The following is a 17,591-nucleotide window of genomic DNA, read 5'->3' as shown; positions in this document are numbered from 1 at the left end:
GAAGTCCCTTACAATATCACTCTCCAACCCAGCCTTCCCTCAGCCAACACCTGGAAATCATTATTTCTCAAGGTGACGACCACATGGGTCATTCCCTCCTTCATTCTCCACCCCACCCTCGCTATTGGAAATCCTGATAGACTCTGCCCACCCCCACTCCACTCTTTGGCTGGAGCCAACTTTTGTCGGAGTGTTTTCTCCCCTCCCCTTCTTTCACCACAGATTCACTTTGTATCTTTTTTTGGCTGGTAGGGAGATGGGGCTAAAGATACAGTGCAGGTGGGGTTTGGGGGCCTTCCAGGAGAGGTTGAACTTGACACTGGAATGGAAGTCGTTTTCAAGTTTACCTAAGCCAAACTATTCTCTTTCCTATAACCCTAATTTGTCCTGGGTCTTGGGTGGGACTGGGCCCTAGGCCTGGTAGATAGCTATGTTTTTGGAGGTGAGTTTACTTTGAAGGATATTTTTTCTCAACATTTCAACAGATTCTCTCAATCTTCTAAATTTAAATTCCCCTCCAAACAAAATAAATGTTTTTGGATGCGCTCATGCAATGTAGCTTTTTGAGTAAGTGGCCTAAATTCCTAATTATGTTTCTCTTTCTCTCACTCTTCCCTCTCCCTCCCTATGCTTTTCTTTTTGTAGCAAACGACAGTGATTTGTTGATGGAAGAAGGGATGGCATTTACTATAGGTTAGTCTCCACTGCACACTGGAAGTCCCAGACCTCGCTCCTCACAGGTTTTCTTCTGCATGTCGTGTAAGCGTCTGTCTGTCTGTCTGCTCTGCCTCCATTGCGCCTGGAGGCAACTGACTGGCCGGAGCAAAGCCTCCCATCTACCTAAGAAGAGAAGGCTCTTCCTTAGTAAATCTTGTTAAATCCAATTGCTTTGAGACTCATCTTTCTCATTCAGACATTTTTTCCAGCCCGTTTTAGAAACGGCAGCCATCGAATATCTAAGTCCCTTTCCAGTGTCGTGTTATGAGTATGAAATGTTTGTAACCTTTGTTTTTTTTCCTTAACCCTTGGATAGCTTGTGTCTGCTCTCTCGTTTTTTTCTTTCTCCATGGCCACAAATGCCTTATGTCAATGTGTTTTCTGCTTGTTTAATAACTGTTAGATCTCTCACCCATGCACAGTTATAGAAAAGTACTGTTTTTCCCCCTAAGTGTGACTTAATGGCAAAGCAATTAGAGGAAAATAAGAAAATTGTTATTTTACTGATTAATGAACATTTTGAGCATATTTTAAAAATTCAAATATTTTTAAACTGTTTGATGTGTATAAGAGGGGCCTGCGTTTTGGTGGTGATTATCCACAGGGTCTTAATTAAGGCTTGATTAAAATGCCCTCTAAAAAAATGAAACGGGTAACTTCATACATGTTTAAATGCCTTAATGTTTCTTCTTCCCACTGTTTAGTTGGTAGTTTAATGTGAAAGCAAAACTTCAATTAAAGAAATCTTACAAGATGACAACATGAGGTAGTCTGGAAGTACTTGGAAGATAAATCTTTTTATAAATCTTTTGATAATGAACCCGAACAGTGTTTGACAAGGATTTGATGAGGTCAATGAAGTATTTTTTTTTCCCATTACAGAGCCAATCATCGTGGAGGGATCCCCTGAATTTAAGGTCCTGGAGGATAAATGGACTGTGGTCTCTACAGATAATAAAAGGTGTTTAACTCGATCCTTTCACTTCGTTGTTTTATTTCAAATTCCCCAGCTTTCAACCAGAATTTTTGGGGTAAGGTCTCACTGCTGCTAACCTACATAACTACTTCCTAATTGTTAAATGTGTATTTCAGATCAGCGCAGTTTGAACATACCATCGTAATTACATCTGGAGGAGCTGAAATCCTCACCAAACTGCTTGAAGAACCTTAAGAGCTGCATCCAGGAGTTCATGGGGACGGCGATCCTCTAAAAGGCTTAGAAATCCATTTGGAGAATTTTTAAAGAAGACACAGTTAAGGCAAATCTAGGAGAAAGAACAGCCTGGTATCTAGAGTCTTCTGAAAGCTAATTTGATTATTGGGTGAAGGGATTATAGTGGGAAGTTTTGAAGACCACTCCTCAGAGGGTTGAGGAGTGTCAGGTTCCACGGAACTTGCCTTCCTCCCTCTTAATTCCGGATAAAAAGGAATCAGTCTGACACTTTCCTGTCTGCAGTCTCAAATTCCATTGGAAAGAAACGGGGAACTGACGAGCCCCTGGTTAGGAGAGGACTCCCTAAAGGAGGTTCATTCTACTTTGTAATTAACCAGCATTTCCTCGAATTGAATCTGTGCTAGTAAAAGGTTTTCTATCTAAAACCCTTTGTTTTAGTCCCTGTTGCAAATAACAATTTTCCTCCCATAGTTTGGGGTAAGGTGGAAGTGTTTGAATTTTAAAAATAGCAGCAATAATACATATTTGAGTGCGCACAATAAGAAAAAAAATACTTCTAGTTGTGAATTTTCTTGGGTAAGAGATTTTTTTTTTTTTAATCCCTTCGCACTCAAGGAAGTGACAGGATCTTACCACTTTTCCTATTGCCAGTGTCGTCCAGCATATCGGTGGGCTTTATATAGAGTTAGGTTATGGTTCATTGGGAGTTGTTTATTTTTGTCAACCAAATTTTGAAAGGGAAAAATTAACTTCTGATAAATGGAGGAGCTTGTTCCAAATGATTCCCTTGGCTGTGCGGACGAAGCCTAGCTATTTCAGTAGGACTTCTAAAGCAGGAACTTAGCTCGTCTGCCACTTAATACTTCTTTTCCCAGTCCCCTTAAAGAAGGATCTACAAAAGTACCCAGAGTAGCCCTAAGGAGCCTTAAGACCCCTGCTCCCTCCTAGCCGAAGTCCACCCTTACCAAAAGAGCAGAACTTTGAATTCAAAATTCAAATAGGACTCGGACTCCCTTGGAATAAAAACTCGGACAAACAACCTATCCCGAACTATCCGAGCCAAATTGCTACTGGGAAGGATACAATGCCTCATTTTATATATGTGTGTGTATTTTTGTCCATAAAATCACGAACTAAACCATCCATTCCCCAGACTAAGGGTTACCCCTTCCTGTGTCAGTCTCTTGAGTGATGAAATTACTTCTGACTAGCGGGGCTAACGGGTTTCTGGCAAGGTGGAAGGGCTAGATGGTATCTGAAAAGTTGGTTTGGAGGTGGGGGATCGGGTGGAAATTAGGCGGATGGTGGCTATTGGGTTTGACTTTTGCTTTGTCTTAAGGGACTAATCTCTCACTTCACGGACTTCCCTTGCACAGACCTTGTATCCTTTTAAAGGCCTAATATCTTAGAAAACCAAACCTCCAAATCCAAAAATTTTTCCTTGTCCCCTTCTCACCCAGCTATTCAGATTCTACCAGTCTTCTTGTGGGACTTCGAGGCCTTGAACTTAACACACCAATTGGGAATCCAATCGATTGCGGGGGGAGGTGGGGGAGGAATCTTTTTTAAAATAAGAGAAATGCATATACTTTTTTCTAAAGAAACTTGATAAACAAAAGTGTGTGTGTGTGTGTGTGTGTGTGGTGTGTGTGTGTGTGTGTTTTGCCTTGCATGGTTGCAACTTTGATAGGAAAGACAGTAACTAATACTGATGTTGCAGCCATGTAAAGTGGAATCAGTAGAAGATCCCGTTTTTTAGCAAATTCAGACTTAGTAGACTGGGAAGGGTATGAGAGACAAATGAGAGGTATGCTGCCATTGAAAACATCCCCTTTTCAAGGAGGCATTTGCATTGTTACCTGAATATATGGTTTCCGTCTGCATTTCAAGCCCTAGTACAAGCACATCTTGGTTGTCTGAAACCATGGATACTAATAAATTCTATGGACAAGAGGTTGCCTCTTTAGAGGCGGCCTGTTCACAGTTTTATTTGGTATTCTGGTGACGAAAGAGTTGGAAAAAGTCGAGTAGTTTGAAGTTTAACAAAAGTGCAGTAAAGAATTTGCAGGAGACTGACACAGAGTTCTGACAACCAGAACTGTGACAAGGAAGTGGAGAAGCGTTAGAACGCTCCTGGGGTGGCACAGAACAATGCAGTCTCCTAAGAGCACCAGGGCCATTTCGATGTTCGGGGACGCTTGCCAAAAGAATGATTTCTCTTTCTTCAAAGGATAATCGGATTGCTGGAGATTAGTCCGACATCTCGGTTTAGGATCTATTGAACTCTGGGGTTATCTGAGAATCATTTTTATTAGGACTGCAGGATTCTACCAACTGCTGTGGTAACAAGCTGTTTATGTAGCAATTATAACGAGGTGATTATATTTATGATCTACATTTATAATTCTCATTATAAAGGTTATTGCTAAAGTTTTAAAAACATATATGACCGATTCAAAAACACACACATCCCCAAACCCAAAAATAAACAAACTTCAAACAAAAATAATTTAACCCAACTACATTCTATGTAGTAGAATGAACTTTCAGATTCAAATTAATATGACCATTTGAAAAGTATTTCCTTTGTTAATCACCATCCTACCCCATTTCATGCCAAATTATTTATAAATAATTGTTAGGACCAACTTTAAATCCTTTTGAAATTATTTCACTTTACATCTGGATATAGTCACACACAAAGCCACAACGTTCTGCAAAGATATCTTTACTGTTTCTTGGTGAATTTCAAAACAAGTTCGACTTCATTATTTATGAAACTCTGGAGATTGTCCTATCAAAATTTTGACATGCAGAGACCTGGCAAATCTAGGCATTTTAGAACAGGTGTTACGCTCAGTGGGTAAGAGAATGGGAAGAGGGATTGTTCTTTTAAGGTTTATGGATGATAGATAAAATCATGCGAAGTTGGTGACAACCGGGAGCGGGGGGAAGGGGAGAAATAGCTCGATAAGATAACTGAGTCTGTGAAGTATACCAGGTCTTACTGTCCGCTGCCTCTACTCAGATGTATTCACGGATACGTCTCTTTTTAGGTGTAAATAAATGCAGAGGTACTCCAGATAAGCACATTCAGACATAAACTCCCACAATTTGCCGAAAAATTCGGCATTACAGTATAAAGCTAATCTGGTTAGGATTTTTGTTTTCCTTGTTGAACCAGCCAACAGCTGAAAGGATTCTGAGTTGGCTTTGTTTACATGGAATCAGTCTAAGGCATCACATTTGCAAACCATAATGCTGACTGTAGCTCTCTGCCTTTAGTCCCAGTCCAGATGCAAATAAGAGTAATTCAAAAGGATCCTTGACCTGCTTTTGCTAGTTAGATTCACATTCTTGCCTATTCCTTTCTATCTCTCGGACAGCTTTCTTAATAAATCTCTCCTTAAACAAATCACTTTAGTTTGTCTATTGACAAGCTTTCATCTTAGTGTCTCAGTAACCTCCTTCCTTATTCCAAATTTCCTCCTGCTTTGGGGGCCCCCAACCCCTGCTTCTTCCCGAAAACGAACCCGCCTTAAGTGATCACTTACATGGCCACGGCTCAGGAAGGCAGCACGCAGGGGAGACCTGATTGCCAGAGCGGAGTTCATGCTGGGGGGAATGGCAGGCATCATTCCCCATCTCGTTACCACTACCACCACTGATCCGCGGTTGGGGCAGAGAAATGAACTTTTACCGGGCCCACCCCAAAACAAGCGTGAAACAAGCTCTAGGAAGGAGCAATTAAAATCACGAGAGTAACAACTAACTAAATCAGGAAGAACCCACAGGCTCCGGGAGCTGTCAGGTTGCAGTCATTAGCTGGTTCTTGCTACAAAGCATCACCGTGTGGTTCAGAGATTTTTTTTAAAAAAAATCTTTTTAACGTTAGCAAACCCATTATTGGTTTGGAAGATTTCTTCCCCCCCCCCCCTTGTTTTTATTTTTGCTCCAACCACGCTTCCCGACATATTTCTGCCCCCAGCCTAGTGTCCTAAACCCAAAGAGAAAAATTCCGACAGCAGCAGCAACAGCGGCGACTGCAGCCGCTGCTGCAGAAGTTAAAAAAGAGAGAAGCCCCCTCCACTAATATCTGTAACGACATCACCAATGTAATTTGTTTTGAATGTTCATTTTTATTGGTGTTCTCTCTTTGCCAAAATGTGCTTGATTACATAGATTTGGTCCTGTGATAACTGCGCACCCTAGACAGGCTAAGGTGTAACGGAGAAGGTTCAGCTCAGGCCAGATCAAATCCCAGGCTGTTTAACGCTGAAAGGCTGCATGTTGCTATTAGTGTTAAATATATGGCTAATTATGCGTATGAAAATTAAACATCAGTGTTATGCTAATGGGGCCGCCTTCAGCTGTGGATCAGAGCACTTGAGACTAGCATTTAATCAAATGAATCAGTAACTAATACATCTGCACGTGTGAACTTTCACAAGATCATTTCCCTGTTACCGTCACACCACTAAATTATGAAAGAAATAATTATCAACACTTTCTAATTATCTAACAAAGTAATTTGGGATTCACCGTGGGGTTGGCGGGATTGGGATCCTGCAGCCCAACGTTGTCAGCATGCCTGCGACTCTGCGCCAGTTGTTTTGTGTGAGTATGTGTGTATTTTTGTGGCGTATGGTTTGCTGCAGGGGGAAGGTGTATGTTGCTGTCTGTGTCTTAGGCTTCGGAGCCGGACTGGAGGGCCTTCTCACTTTCACTAGCCACCCACTCTCCTGCCCATCCAGCTTCCATTTCCATCTCCTCTTCTAGAAGTCCTAGTTCGGGACCACATTCTGGGCAGCAGCACAGGGTCTTAGCTATTATCTTGCTACACCTTTCCCCACCCATATCCCCCACCTCCGCCAGTTCATTTGAGTTTTTAACCGAGTTTGGAGGCCGAGCGAGCCCTATACATGTGGAAGATAGCTGGGAATAAATGGAGACATGTGTCCGCACACGGACATGTGCCGATTTACACCAATTTGTTCACTGTTTTTGCGTGCGGGAGAGCGCTCCCCCTTCGCACAGGTAACAATACCCTTTACTTTAACAAGCCCTCCTTAGAAAGACGAAGAAATTCCACCCTCAAGCCACCATTCAGCTTTCTCTGGCCCCTGCTGATTCAGCCCAAGCTCTGTTTTCTGGCTGCTCCCCTGGCGCGCTGAAAACTAGCCCTTCGCCACCAAGCCCATAAGGGAAGGGGAATGAGATGGGAAGGGGAGGAGAAAGGAGGCGGTGGAGCGGGATAAAGGGAAGGAAAGGAAGGAGGCTAAAGAGTGTGTATGTATTGGGGGGTGGGGTGGAAGGAGAGGGGATGCAGCCTCTTTCCTGGGAGGAAAAGCGTGGGGTCCACTTCTCTCATAGGGAGCGGCATTCTAATCAGATCAACCACAACCTCAGCGCACCCGAGGAGCCGAGTCTGGAGAGATGCGAGCTGTTCCTGGTGAGCGGAGGAGCGCCGGTGGAGTGAGCAATTGTGTGTGTGTCTTGGATTGGGAGGAGAAGTGGGGGGCAGGGGGAAGGAAAGGGTCACTAAGAAAAGGGGAAGGTGAACCGCTTGGGGAGGGGATTGAAAAAGCGGAAAACAAGGGAGAAATAGATACATTAGAAGGGGCAACAAGAGACTGGAGAAAGAAGTAAGCGTGATTAGAGTGGAAGGAGCCGCTTTTCCCTCTGGCTCTCTGCTAGGCACTTAGTCCCACAGATGTCTATGAGTGGCCCCTAAGATGCTGCGGTCCAGGGGAAGCGCGAATTGGGGAAGTAGTGAGGCCAGTCAGGAGACTGCAGGCTGCCTCCCATTCCGTCCCCCCCCCCCCTTTAGGCTGGGGGCCCAGAGGACCAGAAGAGGTGGAAGAGGTTGTGCAAGCGTGGCGGCTGCTGCAAGCTGTAGCACCCGGGGTCCCCCAGTGAGGGGGGCGGGCTGGCTGGGGGGGGGAAGTTGCTGGTTGGCTTCTTGGGAAGAAGACGCTTTGAGGGAGGAGGAAGAAGAAAAAGAGGGGGTAAAGAAGTTAGAGGGGGGAGCATTGGAGGGGTTGTAAACTCTCTCCGCTCTGGCGCCTGTCGCCGCCGCATTGTGAGCCCCGTAGTGTTGCTCTATTGCAGATGTTCACTCGCAGGGGCGCGGGGACGCATCTCTCCCAAGTCCTGCTTGCTTCGCTCCCTCTAGTCCAGCCGAGCCAAAGCACCTCGGACCAATCCCAGGCGATTATGCAAGACGGCGGACCAATCAGATCCGCCAGCTCATGAATATTCATGACCTTGGCTGAGTCAAAGCTTTGAGGCGAGTTTGGGGAGCTCGGCAGCATCATGCTTAGACTTTTCAAAGAGACAAACTCCATTTTCTTATGAATGGAAAGTGAAAATCCCTGTTCCGCTTAAATTGGGTTCCTTCCTGTCCTGAGAAACACAGAGACCCCAAAAAGGAAAGCAGAGGAGAGAGACCCACACCCAGACCCAGCGAGAAGAAATGACCATGACTACTATGCCAGAAAGCCTCAACAGCCCCGTGTCGGGCAAGGCTGTCTTTATGGAGTTTGGGCCGCCCAGCCAGCAAATGTCTCCTTCTCCCATGTCCCATGGACACTATTCCATGCACTGTTTACATTCTGCTGGCCATTCGCAACCCGACAGCTCCTACAGCACGGCCTCATCCTTCTCCAGACCGCTGGGCTACCCCTATGTCAACTCCGTCAGCAGCCACTCGTCTAATCCCTACATCAGTTCAGTGCAATCCTATCCCAACAGCTCCAGCCTGACTCAAACCCGGTTAGAGGAGACAGGTATGTGCACTTGGCTTTCCACAGGGAGGAAGGGGAGGGGAGGAGGTGTGAGGAAAGAGAGAGGAGAGAGAGAGAGAGAGAGAGAGGGAGAGGGAGAGGGAGAGGGAGGGGGGGAGGGCGGGAGAGAGCAAGAGAGGTTTCGGGTATCAGTCTATGCATCCATACCCTATCAAAGAAAAAATTTAAAACTCATAACCGTCAAGAAAAGAATACATCCAGCGTTCGTCCTCCCGAATTGGCTGTGTCTCTGGGCGGCTCCGTGTGCTGAGCACACAATGCCCCTCTGGAAAACAGAAACCCAGATGTGCACGTATTAGTCTTGGTAATTATTTATTGCGTAGCGCTATAAACAATGTATGCAATTAAGGGTAATTAAACCTAAACTGCAGCCTGTAAAAATAGCAAACTTTCTCTGAGAAGGAACCCAAGCTTCTGAAATAGCCCCCCAGTCTTTGTTAGAGGGACTGGATCTCGTTTTTTCCCTCCCCCCCACCTCTTTCCCACTTGCTCCACTTCTCCCCCCACCTCGTTGCTGCTTCTGTTCTTCTCTTTGCTTGCTATTAATTATCATTGTGATTATCACCATTACCACTACCATCACCATTATTACTATTAATGATTGCCCCTCTTCTTTGCTGTTATTCCAGGAGCAGACTCGGAGAAAAGCACCGTGGTAGAAGGAGGGGAAGTTCGTTTCAATGGGAAGGGGAAAAAAATTCGCAAACCCAGGACTATTTATTCCAGTTTGCAGTTGCAGGCTTTGAACAGGAGATTCCAGCAAACTCAGTACCTAGCTCTGCCGGAAAGAGCGGAGCTCGCAGCCTCACTGGGACTCACGCAGACACAGGTACAAGAGAGAATCCTCCTTTCCTACACAGGCCTCTTTCCATCCCTCTTTGCTTTTTTTTTTTTTTTTCTCTCCCATGTACACATATACATAGATTAGAAAACATATAATGTTATATTATATATCACCCCCCTTTTTTTCTTTCTGTCTTGGCTCCCTTTTTACCAATGATCCTCTGCGGTACATTGATTCCTGGTCACTCTGAACATTGAAGCCGCAGGATTTCCTCGCTGGGTTTTGTTTTGGGGGCTCTGGGGCCGCACGTGCCCGAACAACCGGAACAATAGAGACGAGACGGGTTCTAATCCCTTCTTTGGCTTTGAAGTGCGTTGCTAATCACTCAGCCTTTTGGCACCACGACGCTGCCACCATTCTTTTCTTCCTAGTCCTCCTCCTCCTCCTCTTTCTCTCCCGTTTTGTTGGTGGGAGTGGGGGAACTTTCCTCCTCACCCCGAGGGCACAATCCTACACAATTAACACGATCCTAACAGGGGAGCAGCATAACTTTGCTTAGCCATATTTTAGATTTTCTCTGAGAGAAACAGCAAGCATTCTTTCTCTCAGCAGCTCTGTCATTTAGGGATATTCTTGGTTTTGAATGTCCCGGGCCGGTATTTGGAGCGGGGTGGGGTGGGGTGGGGTGGGGGGAGCAAACAAACACAAAAGCAATGATTGGTTTGAGCCCAGAGAAATGTCAAACGTAATACCATCTTCTCAGCCAACTCACCCCGGGCAAAGAAAGCAGTGAGACGAGAACGCCGTGCATTCGAAATAAATTTCCTAAAACAGTTTCTGCACTTTCCACACATTTTGGTTTTTTATTTTTTATTTTCTAAATGATTGCTTTAATTGAAATTCGAAGAGCTGTTCATGGATTCTCAGTATCTTGTAGTCGACAAATAATGGAAAAGTCGTGAGATCAGTTCTTGGCTCTGCCTCAGGCAGGAAAATACTTTTATTCTTTCTTTCCTTCGATTTCTCTCTCTTTTCCTCTCCGATTTTCCTCAGCAATACCCTCCCCCGACACACGCACACACCATCTTTGCTCTCTTAAAACTTGTTCTCTCTCAAAAAAAAAAAAAAAAAAAAAAAAAAAGCCGTTCGCTCTCAGCGGTGGCTGCCATTCTCAGCCGCGCCCCCTGGACCCAGTGCTCGCTGTGTGTTCCCTCTTTTCCTCTGCTTAGCCCTACTGACTCGTCACTGGCTTCATTATTAAAAGTTAATGCGGCGGGATTAGGTGCGGAGAATCTCTTCTATTCTCAGTACAAGCGCCGCTGCCTTCTGGACTAAGTCACTTTCCTAGTCTTTTCAGGAAAAGCCGGACTTTTCTTTCTACGTTCCTCTTTCCCCTTTCCCTTCGCTTCTTTTTCCTCATCCTCCCTAGTCATGAAATCTCTTCTTTAAGCACAGTTTCACCCATAATCTCGCCCCAAGTCACGTCTGTGGTATTTGGTTTTGCAGGTTAAAATCTGGTTCCAGAACAAGCGTTCCAAATTCAAGAAACTGATGAAGCAGGGAGGGGCTGCCCTTGAGAGCAGCGCCCTGGCCAACGGCAGGGCTCTGTCCGCCAGCTCTCCTCCAGTCCCCCCGGGCTGGAACACCAGTAGCTCTTCCAGTAAGAGCTCCACTGGCAACGCGGGCACCTACATTCCGAGCTACACGTCGTGGTATCCTTCAGCCCATCAAGAAGCTATGCAGCAACCTCAGCTCATGTGATTTACAAAAACAAACCAACCCAGCTTCCTTTCTGCAACCTCTCCCCACCCAGTACCCGGGTCCCCATTTGTCTCCCCAGCCCAGCCCAGTCCAGCCCACCCCCGGTTGACACGCACTATGGGTCCAGAGGAGAAGAAGGGGAGAACCAAGGAAGGGAAAACATAAATAAAGGATGCAAACCACGACTACCACCAACCACCATTACTAAGCACCAGTCTCCAGGCAGACCACAGAGTGCACTGGACCTCTTCAGATCGGAGAGAGCCTTCGGTTGGATGGCGCTCCAAATTCTGGCATGCCGCAAACGAGCGCAGTTGTGATGCGGGGTTGTTTCCCATGTGCTGACAGCTGAGAAAGCTGCCTCTGAGCTCGGTTAGATCACCCGGAGGACAGCCTAGGAGCAGGGAGACAATTCGACCCTCAGCTTTGTGGGGCGATCAGAAAACAAAACAAAACAAAACAATGTTTGTAGAAACACGCTCTTTTCTGTCCTGTCTGTCTCCTCGTCTTCTTTCTCTCAGTCTCTGTGCCCTGATCAAATATAGGTCATTTCATTTGTTCTCCCCACCTTTACAGCCTCTTTGATGGCAGTGAGAGCACGGAAGGGGAGTACCTCTTTCCTCTTAATTTTCCCCTCCTTGTAATAGTTTGGGAAAAAAAAAAATTCGGACATTCTCCTGTGCCCTGCCTATCCATATGTGTAGTTTGCTGGGGTGGGATGGGAGGAAAGGGAGGGGAAGGGATTTTATTTATTGACAAATTGACTTAAACTACCACTATCCGAGTACTAGACACTTAGTGAATATATTTGGCTTACAAAGTGCACTGTTTGAAAGCACCGTTTACTTTAATCGAAAAGGGGGAAAAATAATGAGGATGTGATTTTTAACTTTTACAATAACTTTTATACTTTGATGATGTGGAGAGGTTGGGTCCGAATGATTTGTCTCCCCCCCCCCCCATACTCAGTGTTATTTAAAAAAGAGAGAGAGAGAGAGAGAAAAGAAAATTAAAATAATCGAATACAATTTCATCCTTCGAGAAGTTGATTGTTTCGGGTGCAAAAAATTTGAATTTCCTTGGCTGTGTGTGTGTGTGTGTGTGTGTGTGTGTGTGTGTGAAGGAGAGAGAAAAAAAGAATGAGAAGATGAGAGAGAGAGAGGAAAAGAAGAAAGAGGGAGGAAAGACGAAGCGAAATTATTCGAATGGGTTTCGAATTGAGACAGTGCAGCTTTAAAAACGATCTGCAGAGGCTTTGCCACAGAAAAATGCCAATCAAAAATCTTCGTGCACATACTCCAGTGCAGGATCTAATCGCTGTACATATTATTGTTATTATTATTATTATTATTATTATTATTATTGTTCTGTAAACATGTTGCACAAATTTAGCCCTTTTTTGTTCCGTTTTGTGTGGCTGTAAAACATGATGCTTTGTGAAATGGAATTCTTAACATTTTACTTGTGAAATTTGGAAAATGTGATCAATTGAAATCAACTGTGTTTAGTGTTCTATATGTCAAAGTTTAGTTTTATATTGAGAATGTTAACTTATTGCTTTGTATCTGGAAAAAAAAACCTTTGTAAATAAGTTATAAAGTTTCTTTGAAACAGTAAAATTATGGTTTCGAAAAAGAGCTGATGCCCTGTGTGCTGTGTGCGGGAGCGAATTTGTAGGAAGAGAGAAAGGAGCAAGGCAGAGATGCTAGGACCGGAATCTGACAGACAGGAACAGATGCTGTCTATAACCCAGTTCAGGTTGGTCCTTGGCCTCTTCCCACCGTTCCTCAGAGGCCAAGAGTCTAGCAGCCCATTTGGTAAACGTATGGTCTGACAGAACTCGGACCCTAGGGAAGGATGCATCTCAGAAAAGAACTTTTGGGACAAGGTGTAATGCTAGCTAAGTTTGGCCAGGGAACTTGATGAAGATTGGAGACCTCAGAGCTTATTAGTTGAGTAAGTCGATTGTCTAGGCTAGTAGTGTTTATCTCAAGCCTGGGTGTCCAACCCTATGGTCAGCTCTGCTTCCCTGAGATCGTCTGAACACCACACACCCGAACTTCTTGGACACCTAAGAGAAGCCGTACTCCAGATTAGTTGTTAGCCCAGAAACCTAGCTATTCTGGGTTCCTCAGTTCCTTCCTATTGCATCAAATTTTCCTTCTTAATATTAGAAGTTCCTTCTCCTATATTGTAGCAACTCCCTCTCATCCTACCTTACTTCAGTTTTAAAAGTGGAGGAAAGAGGGAATGGGGACAGTACAAGAACATGGGGTAGTTGAAAGGAAATTCCGAGAAGGAACAGGTGCTTCCGAGAAGAGTTGAAAAGGGTAGTGGGAAGTATAAGTTAAAGCAGGAAGCAGGAGGAAAGCGAAGAGCAGGAAGAAAGGATGGGCAATACAACACAGCTGCTGGGCCAATCAACGACTGCCTTGAGTTTCAGTAGTGTCCCTTCCCCAAGTCACTATGTTTGTGGACTGGGATGAAGGAAAGGAAACCAAGGACTTCCCTTTATTCATTGGGTTGATACTCTGACCCCAGTCCCTGGGCAGAGCGCGCTCGCATCTGGCTCCAGCCAAACACTGGGGAGATGGAGAAGAAAGGTGCAAAAGTCTGTTTTCATTTCTTTCTTTCCCATCAATCAACGAGTATTTATTGAGTGCCTACTATATGCCCCATAATTGAGAGGGAAAAGGGAAGAGTGTGAAGAGACGTCCCCTCTTTTCCAGGAGGAGGGTGAGGGAAGCAGGCAGATCTACGCCCGAAGCAGCTTGGGCTAAGACCACTTATTTCTCAAAGCCTTGTTTGATTTAAGCACTTTTGAAAACTTGTTTAGTTCACGGATTGCCAAGCGCTCCCTGGACCTTAGTGTTTCTCCTGCTAGTGGGGTGTGTCGAATGCCCGAGCAAGGAAGCTGGTCTTTGCCTAACCAGGAGAATGACATTTCTGTAAACAGTTTGGAAATGTTTTCCCCTGTTTATTGGAACTGAAATGTGATTTGAAATCTCCAGCGGGAGGTAGGGGAGATGGAAGGAGGGGTCTTTAGCACAGGAAGTTTTGGGTTAAAGGACTTTGTAAATGATTATTTTGTAGAGTGGATTCTTTCAGATACACACTCTCTCCCCTCTTTAAAAAACAGAATTTGGACTATATGCGCCTGTGAGACAGTTTGACGCGTAGTCTGCATGTGTGGGCCGTTGGGGTTGACTCTGGAAACTCAGTGGATCAGAACAGGAAACTCAGCTGTCTGCTTTCCCCAGTCTCAACCTTCCCATTCTACACCCAGCAGAATCATTTGCCTCTCCATTTTCCAAAGCTATCTACCTAGACTTTCGAACCGCTCTGAGGAAAAACTCCAACTGGAACAAGTCCGAACCTCACTCTTCTCACCTCATCCTACATGCCTGACCTCTCTGGATAGCAGTCATGGGCCGCTTCTGTCCCTGTCCTGCCCTCTGAGTCCAGGCCTCTTTTCAGAAATTGTTGTTGGTTGCGACTCTAGCCCGGACTCTGACTGAGCCCTGACCCGCACTTAGAATCTATCCACCGAACCTGCCAGTCACCACGGGCTTGGCCTGAGGGTGGGGAGCGCTAGGGCAGCTGGTTTTGATTCCGCTGACTAGGTCTGGGTCTGGGTCTGCAAATACAGCCGGGGTTGGGGGGGGGAAGAGAAGGAATGGGGGGAAGGGGACCCGGGAGGATTTCCGGTGGGTGGTTGGGAGGAAAGCAGTGATAAATGGCATTGATTTTTTGTTGTGACACGCACCCATTTTTCAATTCATGATGATGAATGATCAAATGATCTGGGACCATTCGATGCCTTTCCAGAAAGGCACAAATGTGCGATGGGAGCGTATAGGCATGGGAAAAGGTGGGTTCTCACTGGGGCAACTAGAGAGGACATTTCCGGGAAGTAGCTATACTGGCCTCTCCAGGATGTTCAGAGATTTTTGACTCAGGACCATTAAAAGAAAAATAGGAAAGAAGAAAAAACTCCACACCATGATCCACCTCCAAATCCGGAATTCAGCCCACTTCCTATTTCTGAATGATTGTGAATAGGTTTGCCAGGTCAGAGATCTAGACATTTTGGTCTTAGCGGAGTTCACTCTGACTTCTTTTTCCCTAGTAAGAAGTAACTCATTTGTTTCTGGTTAGGTTTTGACACATAAAAATCACGTATCTACTCTTTTCCCCAGAAACAGCAGCCAGGAGCCCAAAGCCTTGAGCCACTGGCAGAATCTGTTTGGTCAAGCGGATTTTAATACTTTGAGATATTAGCTTATACTAATTTAATAATGTCTTGCTAACAGTTCAAATAGAGAAATTATTAGTTTTATCTCAATGAAGGCGGTCTTTAGTTAGTCTCTATTATAATTATAAGCGGTTGTACTTTTAAAAATGTTAATCTCAATATAGGCCTAATTAATGCTGCCTTGTTACTGACAAGTAGTTCATCAAATATCTGATTCAAAGATTTTCATAATGAGTATATTAATTAAACTATGAATAATCTAAAGGTGGTTATATTTAAACAATACCTCATTACAATGATTAAATACTGATTTCGAATATTATGTCTTAACAATTGTCACTTAGAAAACACAACCTTTCCTTATGTATGAGTCTGTAATGGCAAAATGCAATTTTAGGATTTTTTTTCTTGTTCAAAAAATGTGAACCTCATTTTAAAACACTTCTGAAATAGGTTACACACAGCTTAATGATTATCAAAATGACTCTTTTCTGCAAAAAAAGACCCCAAAGTGCGCGTACAGCTGCAAACCCGAGAGGGTCAGCATCATTTCACTGTATTCTCTTCTTGATTACAAGCCGAGCCCATCAAACACAACATAATTACAGTAATTTCAGGTTTATTTATTCTAATGCAGTTTCCCCATCTCTCTGGTAATTATGAGCAATTTTTTCGCCCAGGGAATCTTTTTGCATTAACAAAAGAGATAACGCACTGAAAGCCAAATTTGCTGTGCATTGAGAAAAGGAAAAAAAAATAATAAAATAGGTTCGAGCTGCCATCTCTGCAATTCTCCTATATTGGAGCTAGGCAAATTGCTTGCAGGTGTATGGAGCAGGACTGTCAATGGGAAGGGGCTTCCAAATTAGCAAATGCACAATGTTGAAGTAATGAAGACAGACTTAGCAAAATTGCCAAACAACAGATACCTCTTTAATATCTTCTCTTACACACACGCACGCACACATACATACACACACATACACAAGGGGGAAAACACCCCAGTACCCCCAACACCCTCCATATGCCTTAGCATGGATTTCATCAGCTACTGGATAACTGGGACTTGTTTTTCTACTTGAAGAATAACACAAAATCTTAAATATAGAAAATATTTTAAAATATAAAATAATTAACATTTTAAAATTTTATTGATTTATTAAAAGGATTAGCATTCGCTCTCCTCTTTAAATCTCAATTTTGCTCTTCACAATTCCAGCTTCCCTGTTTTCGCTAATTTTAGAAGCCATGAAAAGTTTAAAATTCTTAAAATACAAATCTATATGCATACTTTAAAAAATTATTGATTAGGTACCATTTTGGTAGATTGAATTCATACTCTCAAAACAGAAAAGAAATGATCTGTGGTTTAATGAAAACATATGTGTTGTAAAAGGAAGAGAAATTTCATCTCCCTGAATGATATTAATTGGAAATGCAAATCGTGAGAAAAAAAGATGGTTATGTTCCACAACTCTAAATCTCCTTTCCCATTAACCATCTCCAAGAACATCTATCTTTCTCTTTTGCCTCCTTCCTCCCTTTAAAGCTGGCATGAGAAAAGTATCTCACTCACTAGCTCAGTACCAATATCTAGGACGAAAATCCTATATCTAAGCTGATGCGAACTTTTCTTTCATTACATAGGTGCATGTACATATGGACATGAATATATGTATGTATGTATACACATGCAAACACACTGTCATATATTATACACTATTAGGTTCACTCCACAAGCACGCTCCCATCCCTTCCATGAAAATCCTACAGAAAAAAGCTTTAGTACAGTCATATCAACTAGAATCTAAACATTTCTCCTTAGCTCTAAAGGGTGAATACCCCTAGCAAACGATGCATCTCCCCCCCACATCCACTCCCTCCTAACCCCCTCCTTCATACCCTGAATCTTCAGGGATTAACACTTCCTGAAACATCTTTTAAAAAGAGAGAGAGACAGAGAGAGACAGAGAGAGAAAAAAAATAATCCTGACATAGCTGACAAGAAGTTTTGATGGAAGAATTAGCTGGTGCATACATAATCACTCCCCCACCCTCCTACTCCCAGAGCGGGGAAATGTATCGACAGAGCGC

General features: G+C 43.9%; 2 protein-coding genes across 4 annotated transcripts in view; both read left to right on the top strand.

Moving 5' to 3' along the window:
- The window catches only part of METAP1D (methionyl aminopeptidase type 1D, mitochondrial), a 102,112-nt gene extending 99,796 nt beyond the window's left edge, over positions 1-2,316 (top strand). Inside the window, exons 8-10 of the mRNA XM_051991095.1 lie at positions 646-693; positions 1,600-1,678; positions 1,810-2,316. Coding sequence (XP_051847055.1) covers positions 646-693; positions 1,600-1,678; positions 1,810-1,888 — 206 coding nt within the window. The 3' untranslated portion in view covers positions 1,889-2,316. The remainder of the gene's footprint in view (positions 1-645; positions 694-1,599; positions 1,679-1,809) is intronic.
- Positions 2,317-6,015: 3,699 nt separating this feature from the next.
- Positions 6,016-12,877, top strand: DLX1 (distal-less homeobox 1). 3 transcript variants are annotated; one of them, XM_051991101.1, is made up of 4 exons: positions 6,016-7,343; positions 8,003-8,679; positions 9,327-9,526; positions 10,988-12,877. In XM_051991101.1, exons 2-4 carry the CDS (start codon positions 8,367-8,369, stop codon positions 11,240-11,242), a joined length of 768 nt encoding a protein of 255 aa, XP_051847061.1. In that variant the 5' UTR covers positions 6,016-7,343; positions 8,003-8,366; the 3' UTR covers positions 11,243-12,877. The 3 variants fall into 3 exon arrangements, with proteins under 3 accessions (XP_051847061.1, XP_051847060.1, XP_051847059.1); XM_051991100.1 differs by having other exon boundaries at positions 6,016-7,378; XM_051991099.1 differs by having other exon boundaries at positions 6,016-8,679.
- Positions 12,878-17,591: the final 4,714 nt, after the last annotated feature.

This window comes from Antechinus flavipes, chromosome 3 (genome assembly GCF_016432865.1).
Source record: "Antechinus flavipes isolate AdamAnt ecotype Samford, QLD, Australia chromosome 3, AdamAnt_v2, whole genome shotgun sequence".
Taxonomy (NCBI): domain Eukaryota; kingdom Metazoa; phylum Chordata; class Mammalia; order Dasyuromorphia; family Dasyuridae; genus Antechinus; species Antechinus flavipes.
The sequence above is the reverse complement of the archived record's forward strand: the minus strand, read 5'-3'. Positions and strand labels throughout refer to the sequence as shown.